Source organism: Diadema setosum, chromosome 13 (assembly GCF_964275005.1).
Source record: "Diadema setosum chromosome 13, eeDiaSeto1, whole genome shotgun sequence".
NCBI classification, from domain to species: domain Eukaryota; kingdom Metazoa; phylum Echinodermata; class Echinoidea; order Diadematoida; family Diadematidae; genus Diadema; species Diadema setosum.
In genome coordinates this window covers 33,533,066-33,556,068 of record NC_092697.1, presented here as the reverse complement: position 1 = coordinate 33,556,068, position 23,003 = coordinate 33,533,066, and the positions used below count along the sequence as shown (strand labels likewise).

The 23,003-nt window shown below is 37.9% G+C and overlaps 1 protein-coding gene across 1 annotated transcript in view; it reads left to right on the top strand.

The window, feature by feature from the left end:
• Positions 1–23,003, top strand: part of LOC140236606 (uncharacterized) — an 89,314-nt gene that overhangs the window by 61,134 nt on the left and 5,177 nt on the right. Inside the window, 13 exon segments of the mRNA XM_072316529.1 lie at positions 63–147; positions 2,578–2,693; positions 8,793–8,962; positions 10,443–10,527; positions 10,860–10,936; positions 12,020–12,056; positions 12,354–12,451; positions 13,180–13,302; positions 13,859–14,013; positions 16,419–16,554; positions 17,244–17,393; positions 17,788–17,887; positions 18,745–18,824. Coding sequence (XP_072172630.1) covers positions 63–147; positions 2,578–2,693; positions 8,793–8,962; positions 10,443–10,527; positions 10,860–10,936; positions 12,020–12,056; positions 12,354–12,451; positions 13,180–13,302; positions 13,859–14,013; positions 16,419–16,554; positions 17,244–17,393; positions 17,788–17,887; positions 18,745–18,824 — 1,412 coding nt within the window.

Sequence of the window (23,003 nt, the reverse complement as noted above, 5' to 3'; positions counted from 1 at the left end):
CGATGTAACAACATTCCATAGCATATAACTGTATTGTCTTCATGTCCATGTTGTTCTCAAAGGTTTGCCCATTGGGCTTGGTGTCGGTATCCCAGTACTCTTGATTATTCTGGTCTCTGGTGGCTTTCTGTTCTATCGAAAGCGACGGTGAGTGTAACATTAAACGAAAACGTAAGAACGTGTACACTTTGTCGGAACATGAAGCCATCGAACTAACGTCATAAACCGTTGACATGCTCTCTCTCTCTCTCTCTCTCTCTCTCTCTATATATATATATATATATATATATATATATATATATATTGTTACGGGAGGTTAACTTGGCCTAACGAACCATCATAACCACCAAAAATACCCAGACTCTCAAACAAGGTGTTTGGTCGATCTCGGTCATCTTGTCGAACTCTTTATTTACATATTCCTCCGCGGAACAATCAAGTGCCCAGAAATGATAGTACAATGCACATGTATCCATAACACTTCCCCCCTAAAAGAGTACATTTAACGTTTTTAACACAAATGGACTCTATGTACCTTGGCACAATATTTTGGAACAGCATTGTACATTCCTCTTCCAATTCACACTTATAACTCCATGAATTTACCATGGTTGCATCACTATAAGAACACATAAACGAAGTATGCTATGGCTATATCATTATCAAAACCTGTGATAAAACATGTATGACTTTAGTACCATTCAACATGTTCCAATCTTACACTCTCGTGAGTTACTGCTGCTTGTTAGTTACAGCATACTGGAATTGCATGTAGTTGTGCAACACTGAATACTACAATATTAACTTTCTCAACACCTTAACCTTTATGCAATCATGTCATGCATACAAACGATACACGTTGTACCAAAATCAGATGGTTTCCTCATTAGAACATACATATAAGTCAATTTTACACGGTCATAATGATTAACCTGTGTACGAAGATCATAAACACGTCATCTCTTCCACAAACAACTGCATATAATCCAACTGATGTAATCATATACAATGTACATCATATTACCTATAACCGCATCATATTCCATGATATGTGACTTACATATACCTGTACACGTTGTGTCAGCATCTATTGAAACGTTAAAACATCAACAAATGTCATATATCCTACTTATGTTTCTGAAAACTTTCCTGTCAACATACAAAACACCATAAGTATGACCTGCCTGACAAAACATCAAATGAACCTGAATGAGATATACTTGATGACAACCTGTGTGTACACCTAAACTTAATAAGTGAGTGTATACCTGCCTGTATACATCCTGGTATAACACAGTTCGCTTAAATACATGCCTGTTGGTATGTTGGATCAACTGTGAAATACTGAATACCTTCGCCAAGGCAATGATTGAGGTATAATAATGAGCAAAAGCTTTGTACATGCATAACTATTTAATTTCTGTACCCAATAAAGTATACATGCTAATTAGATCCAAAAGGCAACATCCACTCAACTTAGGGTATGTGCCACAACAAATTTAACCAATACCTGTACATGTACAAGTATGAAACTTCAAGTACCTGAACTGTACCTACATTACTCGATACACCACATTCTCTATACAAACAGCGACACTACCTGTTTGAAATCAATTTACCAACAACTCACATTCTTGACAACTGTTGATGGCTAGCATAACTTAAAACAGCCTTCATAGTGTCTTCTTTTGGAGAGTGACTCAAAGCACAAATATAATTTGCTGTGTTTCCTTATTAACACAAACATGTCTGAAGATACTTCCATGTTGTTATTTACACATTCAAAGTGCCATTCATGCTGTTGGCATCACAATTATAGTGTATGCAAGATGCATACATGTACCACTTGTACATATACATGATGTACACACACTGTCCTGTGTACTTGCAAAACAAATTACACCTGTTTAAAGTGTTGCAAACATAAAATACATTTGCACAAATGTTGCATCTGGCAACAAGACAAAATATTGAGATGTCTCAATTAAGCACGAGAAAGGGCGTCTGCGACAATGTTTTCCTTTCCGCGAATGTGCTTAATGTCAAGGTTATACTCCTGTAGGATTAAACTCCATCGCATCAGTCTTTGGTTTTTGTTTCTCATTCTGTTGACGAATGTCAGTGGGTTGTGATCAGTCCACACAACAATCGGTTGAGTTGTGCTGCCCACGTAGACATCAAAATGGCTGAGCGAAAGAATTAACGCTAGGGTCTCCTTCTCAACGGTAGAATACTTCCGCTGGTGCGCGTTGAACTTCTTTGAGAAGTAGCAGACCGGTCTGTCCACTCCATCGTCATCAGCTTGCATCAGCACGGCGCCTGCTCCGACATCGCTGGCATCGACAGCTAGGCTGAAGCCTTTCTTGAAGTCCGGCGCTGCCAATACAGGACCACTCGACAGGATTGCCTTCACTTGGTCAAACGCAGACTGGCATGCGGCTGACCACTGGAACTTCACGTTCTTCCGCAGGAGATCAGTCAAGGGTGCCACAACATCCGAGAAGTTATGGCAGAAGCGACGGTAGTATCCGGCCATGCCGATGAATCTCATCAGCTCCTTCCTCGTCTTGGGAACAGGGACATCTTGGACTGCTTGGACTTTAGCCGCTGCGGGACGAACTCGACCATGACCAACGACGTGACCAAGAAACTGCACTTCACTATGCCCAAACTCACTTTTCACCAAGTTAACTGTGAGACTGGCTGCTGACAACCGCTTGAACAACTCCCTCACCGTTCTCACATGGTCATCCCAAGAATCGCTGTAAACCACCACATCATCGATGTATACCTCACAGCCATCCAATCCACAAATCAACTCATTCATCATGCGTTGGAATGTAGCCGGGGCGTTTTTCATCCCAAACGGCATCACGGTATACTGGAAAAGGCCCTTTGAAGTTACAAACGCAGAAATCTCCTTTGCTCTCTGTGTTAAAGGTATCTGCCAATACCCTTTCAGTAGGTCAAACTTGCTTACATAGCTCGCTTTTCCAATACGATCGATGCAGTCATCAACTCTTGGAATAGGGAAGCAGTCCGATTTGGTACATGAATTCACCTTCCTATAATCCGTGCAAAAGCGATATGAGCCATCCGGCTTGGGAACTAATACACATGGTGAACTCCATGCACTAGTGCTTGGTTCTACAATGTTATGTTCTAACATGTACTCCACCTCCCTCTGCAAATGTTGCATCTTCTCTGGGTTAGCACGATAAGGGTGCTGCTTGATGGGATCTGTCTCCCCAACATCCACATCATGTTGCACCACACTTGTGCGACCAGGAACATCTGAAAACAACTCAGGAAAATCTGCAATGATCTGTTTCACATCATCTCTCTCACCATGGGACAAATGACCCAATTTCCTGTCAAGATCACGAAGTGCATCCGAGTTCTTAAGCTTCACACTTGAACACTTCCTTTCTAGTTCAGCACATTGATCATCTGTTGTGTGATTCAACTCTTCTCCAACCACACACATGAATGGCTTCACACTCTCACCTGCACTTCTCTCAACATCAGTTTCATCTACAGGCTGAGACTCATCTCCTATCTGATGTGATTTTGACGCTGCGTTTCTACTTACTTCTACATCATCCATCTGACAGAAGAAACTCCCTTCTAGACCGATATCCCCTGGACTAGCCTTCATTTCAGACTCCTCTGATTTTCTACACATGGAACGTGTGACTACACAACCTGGGAAAACTTCAGGGAATTCCTGAACCAATGCAGCTGTCTCATTTCCTTCTTTATCCAAAGGGACTGCACTGACCACTGGAATAGTCACTTTGTCTCCTGCAAGATCATTGCCTAATATCAATGCTACACCATACATAGGAAGTGACTTCCTAACACCAAGGCTCACCCTTCCTGAAACTAGGCCTGACTGCAAATCGACTGTGTGAAGAGGGGCCTCAACGTAACCTCCTTCTACTCCTTGTAACAGTACACTTGTGCCTGTGGACGACGTTTGCCCAAAAGGTAAAACACTGTCAAGAATCAATGACTGGGATGCACCAGTATCTCGCAGGATGGTAACCTTTCTAGCTTCATCACACCCTACCAATGACACATAGCCTACAGAAGTGAATGGTTCATACTGAGACTTAATCTTGTCTTGATCAGCTGACTTAATCACACTCTGAACTTGTTCACACCCATCACCTGTCGATTCAACCGAACGACTCACCAATCCATTGGGATGAGACTTCTTTTCTTTGTCTTTTTCCTGTTTTTTCTTGTTCAGAATGGGACAATTAGACTTCACATGCCCTGGTTGCCTACAATGGAAACACACAATAGGCTTCTCAGTGTTCCTACCTTTCTTGTCAGTCTCATTTTCTACCACTAGACCAGCTTTCACCTCTGTCTTACTGCTAGAATTTGTCTTGCCAACACTTAGACGATTAGGAGCTGCATATTTGCTTCCTACATACCTGTTTCCATGACTACGGGACAAAGTATACTCATCAGCCATTGTACTAGCTACCAACAAAGTTTTCACCTTTTGTTCCTCAATATGCGAACGCACCTCTTGAGGTAGCGACCTCTTAAACTCCTCTAGTAGCACAAGTTCCCGCAAATCTTCAACAGTAGCCACGCCTACTGATTGCAGCCAACGAGTGAAGGCAATTTCCTTCACTTTTGCAAACTCTCTGAATGACTGTGACTCTAGTTTTCTACTATTCCTGAATTTCTGTCTGTACGCTTCAGGAACTAAGGCGTACGCGTTCATGATTGCCTTTTTTACTATTGCGTAATGCTGAGCCTCTTCGCGCGACAGTGAAGCATAAGCATCACATGCCTTTCCCTTTAACTTAGTCTGCAAGAGATGAGGCCATTTTTCTTTCGGCCACTCCATGCTATCCGCCACCTGTTCGAAATGCAGGAAATATCTATCCACATCTCCTTCATCGAACTCGGGGACCATTCTGACATTTTTGGCGATATCAAAATGCCCACCACTGACGCTTACACCATACTCTCTCTCACCAACTTGACGAGCCCTTTCTAGAGAAACCCTCTCTCTCTCTAACTCAATTCTCGCTTTCTCAAGTTCAAGCTCTTTCAGACGTACTTCTACACTCCCTTGCACATCACCAGGGGGACTACCTGATATGCTACGCAATGCCTGGAGGGGAAATACTTCTTCATCTACAAGAAATTTGATTGTGTGCTGTGTAATCTCTGACTTTTTCATTGTACTCTTCACAGCAGGAACCTTGTAGTTTTCTGCAACATGCAACAAATCAACCTTTTTCAAGGTTAGCAACTCCTCAACTGTGGGTGAATCCACAAACTTCTCAATGGAAAACTCTTGATCTTTCTCCATTATGCACCAATAATGTACAGTTAATAGTGCAACAAGAAAACCTGACTATCACCAGCCAGCCAGCTGAAAAACTCTTTTCAACTGAAGAAAACCAGTCGCACTATAAACAATAACCCGTATGCTATACCACACACGACCCGACTGGGAATAACCCGTATGCTACACCACATACGAACCGACTTAAAATAACCCGTGTGCTCAACCACACACGAACAACAATGGCATTACCTGTGTGCTAAACCACACACAAACCACCGTGGAATAACCCGTGTGCTATACCACACACGAACCACCGTGAAATCACCTGTATGCTAAACCACATACAAACCACCGTGGAATAACCCGTGTGCTAAACCACACACGAACCACCGTGAAATCACCTGTATGCTAAACCACATACAAACCACCGTGGAATAACCCGTATGCTTAACCACATACGAACCGCCGTAGAATAACCCGTATGCTGAACCACACACGAACCACCACGTACGGGACCAACGACCAACGTTTGACCAACGTTTCCACGCAAACACTACACACGCGCAGCGTGTAACTGGACTAAACCATCCTCAACACTACGCACGTGCCAAATTAACCCTTTCGATCCCGAAAGAAATACGAACGTGTATTTCCCTTACGCAGACACAGAAAGACGACCGATTTACATCAAACTGTATAACATATCACTCCGCTCCATCTGCATGCACACACACACACACACTACCCCATAAACGCATCATGCTTTCTCAAATCGTAACACCTGCACATACAGTAAACTGTAACAATCACGATGCAAACTACATACAGTACTGTACGTAGTTGCGCGACGCGACGTAAACTGTATCGCGATCGCCATTGTCCACGCCATAGCATAGAGTGCTACACCACGCTACTCACCGAAATTCATCGGCCAAGCGAGAACGAAAAAACACTCCTGGGATCATATCAAGCCCGACCAAATCACCTAAGTCCGCAGAAACCCTGCCAAACTCCCGGACGTGCCCCCAATTTGTTACGGGAGGTTAACTTGGCCTAACGAACCATCATAACCACCAAAAATACCCAGACTCTCAAAAAAGGTGTTTGGTCGATCTCGGTCATCTTGTCGAACTCTTTATTTACATATTCCTCCGCGGAACAATCAAGTGCCCAGAAATGATAGTACAATGCACATGTATCCATAACAATATATATATATATATATATATATATATATATATATATCCCTCTCCCGCTCTCTCTCTCTCTCTCTCTCTCTGATTCCGTAGGCATATAGTAAGTACGACCACTCTTCGATACGAATATCAAGCACGCATCACTGATAGCCTAGCTAATACATGTAGGAAACTTGGCATCGAGGCTTTTTCCTTGATCTAATTCTATTCTCTGCAGCGGTCTAAGCTTCCCACTGATATTCGGGTGTTCCACTGTTATTTCCCAAAAACCTAACATTGCAACACCGGAGAAACTGAGTTAAAAGGGCCTTACAGCTAAGATACAATAAAACATGTACTAGTTTAGGTCATATCAACCCATACTGGCATTATTATATCGTACCATACATGCCATACATGAACAAGTATCAAACAAGTGGGAAGCAGGAGGAAGCATTAAATTAAGACACGAGACTTTAGATTTTCGTCAAACTATAGCATTCCTTCGTTGACAGCAGCTGTTGTCGCGAAGTTGATTCACGTTTCTTTGGTAACGTACGTAATGCATTGACAGGTCACAATATCGTCAACACGAGAGTCTCCTAGAATGAATAATGTCCTTGTGGTAATTGCTATGTTTCAGTTGGTAACATAAATTTTGTAACAAAGTGAGTCAATTCGACAGCCCCCCCCCCCCAAAAAAAAAAAAAAAAAACTCCTACATCTTCTCACTTGTCTCACTTTTATATCAACACGCACTACTGTGACATCACATGGGAATAAGTTCCCTGATTCCCTGTCTGTGACCAAAGTGCACGCTTGTATATTCCAAATAACTCTTGCTACAGTAACATTGATCTTCCTAATTGTACGCCTTGAAATTCAAAATATAGAAGTATAGCAATAACGATGAATAAGAGTTATTCCCTGCGCAATTAGAGTGTATCGCTAGTTCTAATGAACCGCGCTTTTGTTTTGTTGGTTGGTTTCGGGTTTGTCTTTTTCTTTCTGTTTTGTTTTGTAAGCGCAGTCAAATTCTCTTTATGAATTCAAAATGAATTAGGAGGTGTTTTACTTTCAATTTAATGTATAATTGGCATACCGCCAGGAGTTTCTTAGAATGATTTATTCGACTTTGATTGTTGTCGCGTTTCTGCTATTCACAGGTCCCCTCCAATACCGCTACCGAAAGCTGACATGACCAACCCTATACCTGTAACTGACAATTGTAAGTGATTAGGAAGTTTGTTATATGCTCCTTAACTTGAAAGTTATTATGCCATAGGCAGGGACTGATATTTCTGCAGCAAAATGTAGTTATCTCTTTGAATGAAAGGGATTGCGTTTTGGTTGAGACCTAACTTCAGGTTTCTAACATTTTAGGGTGAGATAATGAGTCAATGAGAAACCTCTTATGAAATATGAAATAGCGTGTAATTTCAAGAGAAAATCAATGTTTATCTGATGAAAATTGGTTTTGAAATGGCTGAGATACTAAAAACATGGTGGGACCCATCTTTTATCAAGATTGCTTTGTTTTACTTGTTTTTGTTTGTCTCAGCCATTCCAAAATCGATTTTCATCAAATAAGCTTTGAATTCCTCTTAGAATGGTGTGCTCTGTACTATATTTCATCAGTGCTTTTTTGGTATATCGCAAAAAGTTAAAACCCTAATCCTCATCTCCACCAAAATATCCCTTCAATCGCAGATTAAAATCATTAACGTACCGTCATATGAATACATTGTAGATAAAACTGGATGATGATGGATGCATTTCGTATATACTCCGGCAGGGGTCTATGGGAAATGCGTGTTGTAGCAAAATCAGCCCGTCCTCATCTGGTTAAGGTCTTAATAGATTAAAAGGTCAGATACAGTGCAATATCATAAAATTTATGAAAGTATGCGATGACATAATATTTTCCAATATTAGCTCTGCACAAATCAATGATATACTTCCACACGGAAGCCCATTCAACATTGTTCTCGACAGCAGCTGCATATTAATATACAAAAATATAATCATTTCCTGTATCATACTTCTAAGGTATAGTTTTCTAAGATTTTTAACATGAAATATAGGCCCCATATGATTACGTCAGTCATGTATGCGGCCAAATTGATGTTATTTAAGTCAGCATGATGTATTTTGATATTAAAGATAAAAAATAATGTAATAAAGAGTCTTCTAAATTATGTCTACCTTCCAATATGTATATTAGTATGAATATACCATATCTCTATATTTTGCCAAACTTTAACAAAATTAAATACACACAATTCTTTGCTTTCTAGCGTACAGTATGGGCAATTATGCAAGTGTTGTGGAATCCCCACCCGAAGAACCTGTCAAGCCACCAGTGAAGGTGACCCCCGCCATTTATCGGCCCATTCTTTTGAGTAACTTGGCGAAATACGTGAAGAAGAAGCGACTTTCAGCGGAAGGCCTCGGGAAAGAGTTCAAGGTATGAAGACAAAAGAAGCCTTGCATGCTCATTCAAACAGCCTTCATTTTCATATTTTGTTCATTTGGCGCTTTGTTTCACTGTCATCAGCGATGTTTTCCATATCATTCTTGATGTGTTTAAAGGGATGGTATACAATAGTTCTGATTGAGATCATGATTGAGAGGGATTCTATGTTTTAGCTTTTTGCGAGATAATTAAAAACCACTTTAGACACGTTAAAAACGGACAATTCTGAAAGGATTCAAAGTTTAGTTGATTAAAATCGGTTTTAACATGGCTGAGATGTATATTCAAAAAGCAGAGGGTTCTAATAAGAGGTGGATCCCACCTTGTATTAGGACCTCTTTGTTTTGCTTTTGCTTTGATATCCCGGCCATTTCAAAACCGATTTTCATTAAATTAACATTTTATTCTTCATAAAATTGTATGCTCCTAAATATGTCATATAAATGCTTTCTCATTTTTTCGCAAAAAGATAAAATATAAATCCCGACCTCCGTCAAACTATGTCCATCCCTTTATAATCCGTTCTTTTAAATTTCATTTTTCTTTTGTCCGATATAATTTGAAGAAAACTGACAAACTGTAAACTGGACTATTTGAAAACGATTGTGTATGAGAAAAAGACCACTGTGTGGCATACAGTGGATACGACTCCTGACTCCGAATCGGAGGACCCGAGTTAGAATCCAGTCCAGTGCTAACGGCCTTGGACAAGATGTTTTTACCTAAGATGTTCCTCTCGACCAGGGGGTGTATAAATGGGTACCTGGAAACGCTAGGGTAACGATAATGACAGGCCCTCTTGTAAAGTAGTGTCAAGATTGAAGAGGCTACTCTTGATAAAGAAGATGACCACAAACAAAAAATATGGTACAATGCTTGTAGAGAATTATATGCCAGACGACTCTTACTTCGATTACATAATACATAATCGTGAGAAAAAAAGGAGTAACGATTATACACCTGTACAGTAGATGACATTGTGGTTATTTTATTGGTCTCGTTGATCGCTCCCCCGTTGTTACAGGCCTTACTTTGTGGCAAGCATATAAACCCATGCCCTTTTAAAAATAAATTAGCGCTGCAGCCCATGACACTGTCAAGCTCTGCAGTAAAGGCGGAAACGTAGATCACACGCAACACAATAATAATGATGTGAAGATGTCACGGCCTCATAAGTCATATTATTTTGTACAGAAACCATTAAAAAGTAGTAACACATCTAAGTAAAAATCAATTATGATCGTTTTTTTAAGCATCAACAACTCGCGTAACCGCATAGGTAAATTCAACTGAGAAAGCAGCAGATGTAAATTTTCATTACAATAGCACAGCAGAAAAAAAAAAACTGCTTCATATTGATTATACTGGTAAAATACACTCAACTGAGGGTAAAAGTGTTTGTATTATACATGTATATCAATAATTGTCGAAGTGTAAACTCGTTGTTTTTGTTTTGGTTCATGCACGACAGGATATCTACAACGAAATCCCCGAAGAATGCGTAGCTTTCCTTCCACAGAATAAAAAGAAGAATCGCTACAAGAACATAGTCACATGTAAGTCAATTTCATTTTGCTTGTGATATAAAGTAAAGTTTATTAGCACATTAGCCCATGAAGTTGCTTGCTGATGATGAACGTGTAAATTATCAAGGTTATAATCACGTACTGACCTCTTAGTAAACAATAACATAACGCTATTTATAATCATGTTAATCATGTAAAAAAGGCATTATCAACGTCGATATAAGTTAGACTAATGACTCCTCTGACAACTAGACGTATATTTCCATGCATCAGAAAGTCTATATACGAACGAGAAAATCAGCATCGTAACGTGCTTTATAAGTTAACTTTTAACTGTGTTTTTCATTTCGATTTTTCACAAGTCGATGAGCACCGCGTAAAACTCAAGACAGAGTCAAACCAACCAGGAGCAGATTACATCAACGCTACGTTCTTCGATGTAAGTATATGGAGACTTGCTTTCTATCTATAATAAAAAAAAAAGGAAATTGTCTTTCTCTCATTCACGCTATCAAAGGGAAATTTCACCTTGCCGTTTAAAGAGACTACTCACAGATGTGCATCACAATATCAGCTGTTGCCAAAGGTGTCGCTAAACCTTAAAACCAAAATCTAGAAGACATCGTAGATCATTTTGTATATATATGCCTTGTTTATTGGCCATAAGTAGCAAGATTTCTTGTTTTTCTTTTTTTTACACCCTTGCATACTAAGCATCATTCAGATATTTAGATAAATAATTGTTTACGTGATTATTTACCCGATTCCTTCCCTAAGTGAATGTACTGATTGTAACCCGATTATTGTATATGTTTATTTACTAGTACACACTGATGCATGTCATATTATTATTACTTGTATTTTGATTTGTCTGTTATAATAATAATGATAACAATAAAAATAGAAATAATAATAATAATAATAATAATAATAATAATAATAATAATACATAACATTTATAAAGCCCTTAATATCATATTTCTAAGCGCTGGGGAAACACAAAGATATAGAACAAGTGAAGAAGAAAACAATGAATAAGGACATCCACATATAACTACAGTAAACAATCATATATAACGACAATTAGAAATACTACTACTACTACTAACACAGATAACACTGCCTAAAGAGATTATGTTTTTATGAGTGACTTAAATGAATTTAGTGTATTGGCTTGTCGGATGCTGATGGGGAGATTGTTCCATAATTTAGGGGCAAGAGATATCTGTTATCTGTTGATTTTCCTTTTTCCTTTTGTCTTTTCCCTTTGCGCTTAGAAACATTGCGTCAAGCGCATTACAAACATAATGTATTATTATTATTATTATTATTATTATTATTATTATTATTATTATTATTATTATTATTATCATTACCATCATAATCATCACCATCTAATGATATAATGCGTGATTAGAATACCTTGATTAATTGTCGAGATTAAATGGTGAAGTCATCCAGCCTTATACATAAATTACAGATATCACAGCACCATTTGTTGTGTCTGTTTTGTTGTTTGCAGGGACACCGGAAAAAGAAGGCCTACATAGCAACACAAGGTGATTTGTACTTTCAACGGACGGATGTGACTTTCATGCGTGAAAAGAAATTATGATTATTGAAACAGAACGAACGATCCTGCTGCATGAAATGCTCTTTTGAAGTGCTTAAAGAATGTGTGTCGTGATGTACAATGTACCAGAAAAATTCAAAGAAATTACATATTATATTTGCACCTAGCACTAACAGACAGACAGACAAACACACACACACACACACACACGCGCACATATATATATATATATATATGATATCTCCTGATGATTAAAAGAAAAATCATGTCGTTTTGATTATAGGGCCGAACACAGCGTCCTTGAATGACTTCTGGCAGATGATCTATCAGCAGAATGTAGCGGCAATCGTCATGCTGACCAATCTTGTCGAAGACGGCAAGGTCGGAAGCCCCCTCACTGTGTATTCTCTCATTATTAATTACTTTAAGGTGTTCAATCACAGTGGAGTTATTTACAGACAGAGACATGTGAGCAAATTGTAGAGAGGCGTGTCTCACCGAAAAACTATAACGCAGCCGAATTTCCTCTTAAGTTATCTCATAATGACAGAAATAGTTTACTTTAAATGTCACATGAGCAGTGACGTCATTAAGATGAGTAAGATGTCAGTGTCATTCTCTTTAAAAAAAAAAAAAAGAAGAAGAATAAGTAGTAGTAGTAGTTTCCGCTGTTAGTTTAAGCGGAGGAACTTGCGTAATGGAGAGAAATCACCTTATGCTAAAATTTAGACCAAGTAATGTCTTCGAAAGATAAATGCCATATGCATTTTCTTTTATATATCTTACATAGTTTTACACTGGATCTGAAAGCTATATATATTTACAAACTTGTTGTGAATTGTAGGTTTATTACTCGTTGGCCTTATGCCAAAAGGCCCTTAACACATATACTTTGTACAGTGTTAAGGGCATTTTGGCATTGGGCCAACGTACTGTCCTACAATAATAATTTTGCAATGGCCATATGGTGAGGTTGATATACTGGAAAATAGTAGTATTTGTGTTATTAGTATTTATATCATTTTCTTCCCGCATGCTTCATGAAACGTGTGCTGCATGTGACACTGATGGCGGTGATCATATCCTCCTTGCTATTACATGTTCTGTAGGTTAAATGCCTGCAGTACTGGCCGGAGGCTGACAGCAGCGAGCGGTACGGCAATATGTACGTGACAAATAAAGAGGAAGAAAAGCACGCAGGTTTCGTCCATCGTCGACTGGAGTTGCGATTCGTATGTCATTTGCATGTTTCTTTCCATACAAAGTACATGATCGGTTTCGTCGTCAATCTACAGTATACAACGTCATTGGACGTGTTGTGAATTGTAAATAATAATTGTAAATCAAAAATGTGAGCTATATTACAGGAAATTAGAATAAATAAAATTAGAAACCAGTGAAAAACTTTACATGGAGATTACCGAGAGACCATAATAGACATGAAAGAGCACTGAGAAACTGTTGAGAGATCGCTGGGCGACTACTTTTATCATACCTCCAGGGAAATGCAATACAAATCAGTGAATTGACACTTATCAGCAGTCAATTAAGCATTGAAGTGACAAGCGTTTCACACCATTCAAACAGTCTGTTTCATTTCCTTTCTTGAACGAAAGTCCTTTATGTATTCAATTTATTTACATTCTGGGTGAGCCTAGATTTTTTTATGAACATAACAACAAACTCTTTTTCTTGTTGTTGTTGTTGTTGTTGTTGTTGTTGTCGGTTTTGTTTTGCATCTGTTGTTGTTTTGTGTGTAATTTATCACACATCACCATCACTAACCAGGGAGACAACGAAAACTCTCGATGGGTGAGTCAGTACCACTACACGATTTGGCCTGACAAGAGAGAACCCGAGTGTTCACAGCCTCTGATTGACTTGCGAAACGTCGTGAGAAACGCACACCCATCCGACGCTGCCCCGCTAGTGGTCCATTGCAGGTAAGTTTCAGATTCAGATTCAGATTCAGATCGTTTATTGTCATGCACTACGGCATAAAAATCTTTGCAACAGTCTCCATTAAAAATTTCACATGTAAAGGAAAATAAATATGTATACATAACTGAAGGACGAGTAACATAACACTAAACAAAGTACAGCAAGTACACGTATTGTAATAATCAAAATATTGCACTTGGTCCCTGCACATGTACATGACTTATCATTATTACACGCAAAAACTACCATGCATGGCTCGTGACCCTACCCATCCAACACTCAAAAACAATACACGCAAACCCACACCCACCCACCCCCACACACACACGCACAAGCACACACAAACGCACACACACACACACACACACACACAGACACACCCGCACCTACGCACGCCTCATACACGCCCACATCACAAATGTACAGCTGAACCAAAGGGCTACTGTAGTAGCTCCGCGGCTCTACATACCCCTACACAATATAATCCACACCCACAGCGTCAGTGTGCGGCTGCGCACCCAAAACACTGATGACAGATATCCACCCACTGCAGAAACATACCACATACACATACCCAAACAGACGACATAGACACACACTTACACACCCTATCAAATTCCTGTTTCCATGTACCGAAACATGTGCGCACATGTCTGCATCAATTGGAAGAAAATGCACAGTACACGTGCATGTGCAGGGATGTTATACAAACAATGTGTACATGTCCATACATTGATAAATGAAATAAAGAAAAGACACGTACCGTTTACACAAACATGTACAGTATGTTAAAATCCATAACTATTGCCAGAATTGAATATACAGTACATTATAAACATACAAATCAGTACTTTTACATAAAAAAAAAATCAGATTATTATACCCCTATATTCCAATATGTAAATGTCATCCACTGAAAAACTAAATACATCGTACATGTATGTGTGTGTTTTGTTTTGTGCCCGTGTGTGTGTGTATGTGTGTGTGTATATGTGTGTGTGTATGTGAGCGTGTGTATAAAATGTGCACGGGGTAGAAATACATAACACATATACTTTCCTATATACTGATATACAATCAAATATCCTGAGAAATCAATCCTGTCATGTTGCAACACACAAACCAAACTTATACATCACCGGAAAATGCCAAATTATCACACCCCTGTATCCGAATACAAAAAATATCCACCTAGGAAACCACACAGTGTACATATGTGTGTGTGTGTGTGTGTGTGCTGCTTTTATATAAACGTCAATTTATCTCCAAATGATTGCCATATATTGCCAGAATAAAACAACACATGGGCGCATTACCCTTCAAATGTACAATTTAAGAGTCAGACATTGTTTGCATGACAAACATTATCCACCTTCCTCTGCTAAATTTGCTATTATAAAACATCATTGCACTTAGTAAAAATAATCGTTTTGGAAGTACCATTACCATACTTCGTCCACACGTCACAGCCGGTTTTCTCGAAAGTGCGTGCAACTGAAACCTGATATTTAAATGATTGTAGATGGATTAACCTAAAGATATCAATGCCTTAAGACCTCTGAGGAAAGATATTTGTGATTCGCCATCACATTACCCTAACAAAGAAGCAGGTATCAGAGGGGAAAAATCCAGTCAAAAAAAAAGTTAGTCTGATAAGAAAGGGTAGCATATTATGAGTTCAATGGTAAAATTTTGATAGAAATCGGATGAAAAATAAGGAAGTTATGAAATTTTGAAGTTTCGCTAATTTTTCAGGAAACAGTTCTTGAACGGTTGATATGAGTATACAAATGGCACAGTAAGCATGTTATTCCCTCACAGTTTAAGGTTGCCGTAAAGTTTGTCTATAAAATTGTGAAATTTCCAGTTTTCCATTCAAACGCAATTATGCCCGAGGCTTAAATCCTGGTATATCTAACTGATCATTATTCTGTAGTTATTCAACCAGGAAAAACATCATATTTCAGACTTCAATGACAGAAACACTGAATTTCATCTTGTTTTTGTTTGTACATGACCAGTGGAAAATTGTGAGGTTATGACATGGTGAGCTCACGCATTTGCATATTCATATCCACTGTACCAGAACTGTTTTGCAGAAATGTCAAAACTTCAGAACTTCAGAATCTTTCAGCCGATTTCAGTCAAATTTTGTAAGATTTTACTCTTTTTAATCACACCAACTTATATTTGGACTGGATTTCCCCTTTAAGCGTGAACGCAGCTAGTATATTACAGGCATTTCGTCATTACCGTGAAAAGTTACTCTATCCATGTGATATTCGCGTACTCACATCTCTAAGGTTCCTTCATTCAGTTTCCTCTGGTAGTTACATGACTAGGATTACCAGCCTTAATTTCAATCCCAACGTGTTGTTTTTTTTCCCCCATTTTTTTTTTCACGCAGTGCTGGAGTTGGCCGCACGGGAACCTTCGTTACCATTGACGCAATGATGTCCATGATCAAACACGAGAAGAAGGTTGACATATTCAACTTTGTGAACAACATGAGGAAACGACGTTCATTCATGGTTCAGGTCGAGGTACGATAAGGATATCCTTAAAGAATTTTTTTTTCAGATATGTAGAGCCATTCTACTGTCGATAAGTAGAAATCGATATTATGGCAAAGGTCTTGTCTGCTGTCGCACTCCCGTGACTAAGACCTGATAGTTTCCATTTTTACATTTGTTTCTCTTTTTTATTCACTTAACTTTTTAATGATACGCATCAATTTTACATGACTTCAGCCATTCAGAAGATTTAAGAGTCTCAGGAGACGTCACGGTTTGTCTCGGATTGTGATATAATAATGATAACACTAATATCGATATTTTCTTTTCTGTTGCTCTTATTTGCTCAGCTGGAACAGATTCCCAGAGATTTATTGACAAGAAAGCCGAAATAATGAATATTAGGTTTACGTTGTTCATGTTGTTTCCCCATGCGTGGGTCACCATGGTCCGCTTGCCCGAAATACATTACGTCGTGAAATTTGGCCATATTTTCGTTATTCCTTATTGTCATTGGTTCTTCACAGCTTTGTCTTCTCTCCTCCGTATTGCAGTAAAAGATGGTGAAATACTCTTTCTTGGAGTATTTTTTTATCACTTTACTGTTAAATTCATTGCAGATAATGTCTGTAAACAATAAACTCATCGTCAACAGCTATCGCATGTTGTCCTTCAATCTTTCTCTCTTTTCCCAAACACTCGTGTTCATCACTCTGCAGTCTCAATACGAGTTCATCTACGAGACTCTGCTGCAGTGGTCAGTGTGTCCAGTTATGACCTGTCAGTTGCTGGACATCGCAGTGGTCCGGCCTCAGTGGCAGAAAACTGACCCTGCTTCTGGCAAGTCAGAGATTGCAAAGCAGTTTGAGGTTAGTTTGAGGTCGATTTATTTGTACAAATACAGCATGACACTCTCCAACAAGCAACAAACACATTTCGTTTAATTCATTTCCAATAACAACATCGAGACAAGTTTGAATTTCATTCGCAATAAGCACTTTGAATCAAGTTTGAAATGAAGTTACCCTTCTGTTTACGTTCAGTGTCAATGCTGAAATTAATATTTGTTAACATAAGCAATGATATTAATATTGGTACTTCAAATATGTCTCTAAATCATTTTACTTAGCTGAGCGAAATCGCGTAAATTGACGCACCGTTAATATCGCGCATATAATTTCGATGACACATGGAATATAAGAGAATAAAATGATATATTTTTTCTTTATTTCTATGACATCTTGTCGTCATCACTGAATATAGCTGCTGGACTACATTACACCAGATGGGACGAATTTGTCGAGTTCTGCTGGACTGAGATCAGAGAACATGAAAAAGAACCGTTTTGCAGACAGGGTGCCAGGTGTGTTTCAACTAATTAAATCCATTTCTACCTGTTAGCTTCTGGGTTTGTTTGTTTTTTTGTTGTTTTTTTTTTTCTTCTTATTGAGTTGCCAAGTTATGTACGATATCAAACAAAGCTGTTATGATAATTGGGACTCGATTGTGCCGAAACTTAATCAACAAAACTTTACCTACTTCAGCACCATCATATAATCTCACTGAACACACACACACACACGCACACACATACACACACACACACACGCACACACACACACACACACACACAAAGTTGTCACAGCCCTAAGCACAGTGATGGGATATAGGATTCAATGGATTATTCAAATTAATTTTGTCTCTGCGATTACTCAGTATCTTGTTACGCCACATGTTGCTGTGTGATTTACTCATAATGCCCTCCTCATACCAGGTGCAAAAAAAAAAAAAAAAAAAATGGGGCCTGGCAATGGTGGTATTTGTTTTTAGTCATCTTTTTAATGACGGTGTACAGAGACGATAGGGTCCTATAAAGAAACAATTTAAGTGCACTTATAAGCACATAATTATTACTTACAGTCTTATTACTACACCTCACAACTAAAGACGATTGATGCATAATGCATGAGCGTTGGGCCATATGTTTCTTTCACAAAGAAATTTTATTCCCTTAAAACACTCAGGTACAAACTAAATGTCACATACGATACATAAAGACCATAGACCATAATATTGCTTCAAAGAAAAGTAAAATTCTAACCAATTGCGAAGAATATCTGCAGCTTCAAACCAGTTAATTCAGGTTTATTCGTCATGCTTGTCCCTCTGTAACTCTTGTTTTTCTTTCAACCTCGCGTTTATCTTTTTTCTTCCATTCAGCGGATAAGTCACGGCCATATCTCATGATGGAAGGCGACTATCCAGGCGCGAACCAATACATCAATGCCTCGTTCTTCGATGTGAGCTTGATCAGAATTCTAAGTAGAAATGAAATAAATACAAACAAATGTGCAGACTTAGTATCCCATGTTATTTAGTTTAACTCTAATTTTAATTTTGCCACATAATCCATTGTTAATTCACTTGTTGACCACTTACTTGATAAACAAATTATAGACCAAGCTTTTAAGAAGAATCAATATGATCTCTTTTTGCTCCGTCTTCAAGGGAAATAAGGCTGTGATGGCTATGTGTGTGTGTGTGTGTGTGTGTGTGTGTTTTGTGTTTTGGTTTGTTTTGTTTTGTTTTGCTTTTTGTATTGACGCAAACTTTTACCTCACGTTCGGACTACTAGTACCAGTTTTCGAAGTCCTGTGAGGTTGTATATGTGACCGTGCACCTCAAAACGAACATAAAGTCGCACACACTGATATTGCGTGAGGACTGAAAATAAGTGAAATGGGTCAACCTAGCTGAACTTGATTTTTTCATATTTTCTGAAAAAGCGGGTCTTCTTTTACATTATGCTAAAATTTGGTATCATAAAACGGGCAGGAAAGTGTGTTTTTTTAGCAGTTTATCTCGAACATTTTTGGTAGAATAGTGTGATTAGGTGTGTCTTTATAGAATCCCTTTTTCATTTCTAAAAAAAAAAAACCTTGTCCACACTCTCCACTTTCAACTCTAATAACTTTTGAAAGGATAGTGCTACTGCTTTGAAAGTTGGCATTAATTATGAACAGAATGTGTTAATGAGGCATGCTTAATTTCAGTGTAATCTGATAATTCCGTCATTGTTGTTACTCTGGTGGTTTACTTCCTGTTTTTTGTCCCATTCATCGCACAGCCAGCACGGTTTGGTAAAGTTTAAGCGCTTGAATAGACACTCTACTTCAGAGCCTCTTTTCTCAGTTCACACTTTTCCTGAGTCTGTGATTTCTTTCTCATATTTAGATAGGTTAGGAGAGTCCATTTGATTTGAGTTATACATCATTTTAAAGCTTAAAGTCTGCTCTTTCAGAATATGGTCTTAACTAAAAATTCATGTCTGGCGACTTTTTGTTTGTTTTGAGGTGCAGGGTCACATGTATAGTTTGTCTCACCTACATCTGTTTTTATGCCTCCGCCACGAAGTGTCGCCGGAGGCATTATGTTTTCGGGTTGTCCGTCCGTCCTTCTGTCCGTAATTAATTTTGTGGACAGCGTATCTAAAAAACTGTTAGAGATATCTTAATGAAACTTGGCATGTATATCGTCTGCCGTTGCACGAACCGACGTATGTGGTAAATTTCGAGCTAATTTTCACTTTTGAGGTTTTCATATATTCTTAATGTACATACTAAGATCTACATACGAATTAAATTTGGTAGCATAAAAACACCGGGAAATATGAAAAATCGCTCACGTCTCTTTGAAAAAGAGGCCCTAATAGTCGAGGTGATTTTTTCACGAACTGACGCAAAGCAATGCGTCTATGGGAAATAAGCGTGCGGCGTAACTTCGCGCACAGCGAAACGACGTGGACAATGTTTAGCACAGGACCCTCAAACCCTGACACGTCAAGGTGGCAAAATAATATGACTCTACGGCTGACAGTGTGTACAGTTGCTATACAATCACTGAATAAAAAAATTCCGTCCGCCAATGCATGATACATGTCCGCATTATATTGCACAAAATGTGTTTCGCGCTGTGCAACTCGAGTTCCACTTAATATTCAAAACATATAATCAAAATTGCTTCATGCATTTGAAGAAAAGTGGAACTGAAGAACTCTTTTTCGTAACATCCGTAAACAGGAATAGGTCTACGTTGAGATAAATCCACTGTACAATCATGTTTCTGTTTGTAAGATCTTATTGGGTTAACGTTGCTAAAGCTTGTTCTTGTGAATCTAGTTTTAAACACAACGCACAGGAAGAAGGTAAACACTTTTTTGTTTTCACTTTCAGGTTTATATTTTAATGTAATCAGTACCAAACAATAATATAGCTTAATCATATCAAATTTTAGCAAACGTTGTACTCTTTTTTGTAGACCGAGGCATTAAGATAAAATTCGATTTTTTTTTTTATGTATTATTAAGCAAAGAGTGGGAAAATGGACAATCTGTCATTGCTGTTTATACCATTTGTAACAATGGAACCAAAGGATCAGGGTGGAACAATGGCTCGATCTTTGAGTGAGATGCAGACTTGACTGAACTTTTTAAGTTTTGGCGCAGCAAAAAGACTATCTCTATTGTTGTGTCACCGAAGAATAGTGACGAAAAAAGAAAATACAAAGAGAAAGAGATTATCAATTTTTTTAGCATAAAGACAGAGCACTTACATTACTTCTTCAAGAGAGTAAGGCGAGTACGATTACATGTGTACTATGAATCAATGTCGGTCGAGTATATGATTATGAACATTTCATACTATTTCAAATCTTTAGAAATGCTACGTTTAAAAAAAAAAAAAACATAATTCACGACTTTTGAACGGATTGACTGATTCTTCACAAACTTCAACGAAGATTTTTTCCAGTCTTGTTGCATTCACTCAATTAACATGTACTGAGTAGTTCCCAAGAAAACCAATGGGCAGGACCTCCCAAGGGGATAATCATCTGCTTTCAAAGATCTGCTTCTCTAATTCTTCTCTAGAATTGCTTACTTCAAGATTTATTATTATTTATTATTTTTTATTTTTTTTTGTGATGCGAGCCGAGTCCCGATTAATAATTATATTTGGTGTATTATATTCTGTTGTGACTCCATTTAGTGCTTGTCAAGGACATTTTATTTATCGTATATCAGTAAAAGTGTCTCAATGATTTTATTTATTCCTTTCTTATTAGCTGCTTACATGAGTAAAAAATGGAGTTCAATCATATTCAATAAAATACACTGATTGATTTAAATCAAAATTGTCCTCAGACGGGAATTACAGGGTTCTCAAAATAATTAATTTATGAATTAAAATTATTTATGACAATGATGAGAAATATTCTTAAAGAGGAAATCCACCCCCTCACAAAAAATGAACTTCAAAAGAGAGAAACATTCCATGCAGAACAATGAAAAAAAAAGAACAGAAGAAATTCGGATAAGAAATGAGGAAGATAATTATGACAGTTTGAAATGTCAATTTTTTTCAAAAAACATTAGCGGATTATTTTCCTGACCAGTCCTTATGAATATTCAAATAAACGAGTTGATGATATCATAGCCTAACAATTTCTCAAGTATGTTATGCATGAAATTTTGAAAAAAAAAAGATATTATTTATAGCCAGTACAAGTAAAAACATGTTCCCATACCAAGATATATCAGTGTTAGCATCTGTTCTTTTTTTTTCCTTTTTTTTTGGGTGTTTCAAGGCAAGTTTCGTATTTGTACTGCTTAAAAATTAGATTTTTTTTTCATTTCTGTATGTGAAATAAATAAGAAATTGTGAGGGCATGACCTCGTCAATTTTCTGTTTTGAATTCATAACGACTGGTCAAGAAGTGTTTTCCGGGGGAAAAAAAGGTGAAATTTCAAAATGTCATATCTTCCTTATTTCTTATCCGATTTCTGCCATTTTGTATTGATCTGTAGGGAAAATATTTTCCTTTTACTTCTATAAAACTGGGTCTGAGGGCAGATGTCTCAAAATAGGATGCTGAACAATTTCGCATGAATATGTCTATATACCTAATTCTATTTACAAGAATTTTACATTTTCTTGTGAAGATATCGGATTTCATGATGACGATTGATGGCTTACCTTTTTCACTTTATTCAAATTATACTCTTAGAGATATAAATTGTGATTAATGGAAAGTGACATTAATGATAAAACAAAATGAATCTGATACGTTGTAAATATATCTATCTAGATCGTGTAACTATATTAAGAAGCATTACTTCATTGTAATCAAGAAAACAAGATGCTAGAATTAGTTCACCGACATGGTTTTAACGCCATTGGTGCCAGTGTCTAGCAATTATTAGAACTTCACAGAATGAAACAAAATTAGCAATGACAACAAAGCCATGATACAGCACTTTTTTTTCCGAGTTCAAACACATTCAAGAACTATAATCTCTCCATCACAAGTCATTGCACGATTTATTGCCCATAAGTGGAGATTCGCCATAAATGGGCCTACAAAATCTCAGAATGCGCGCTACCAATATAGTCGTAAGCGCTGTTACGATGATTCTGTACAAA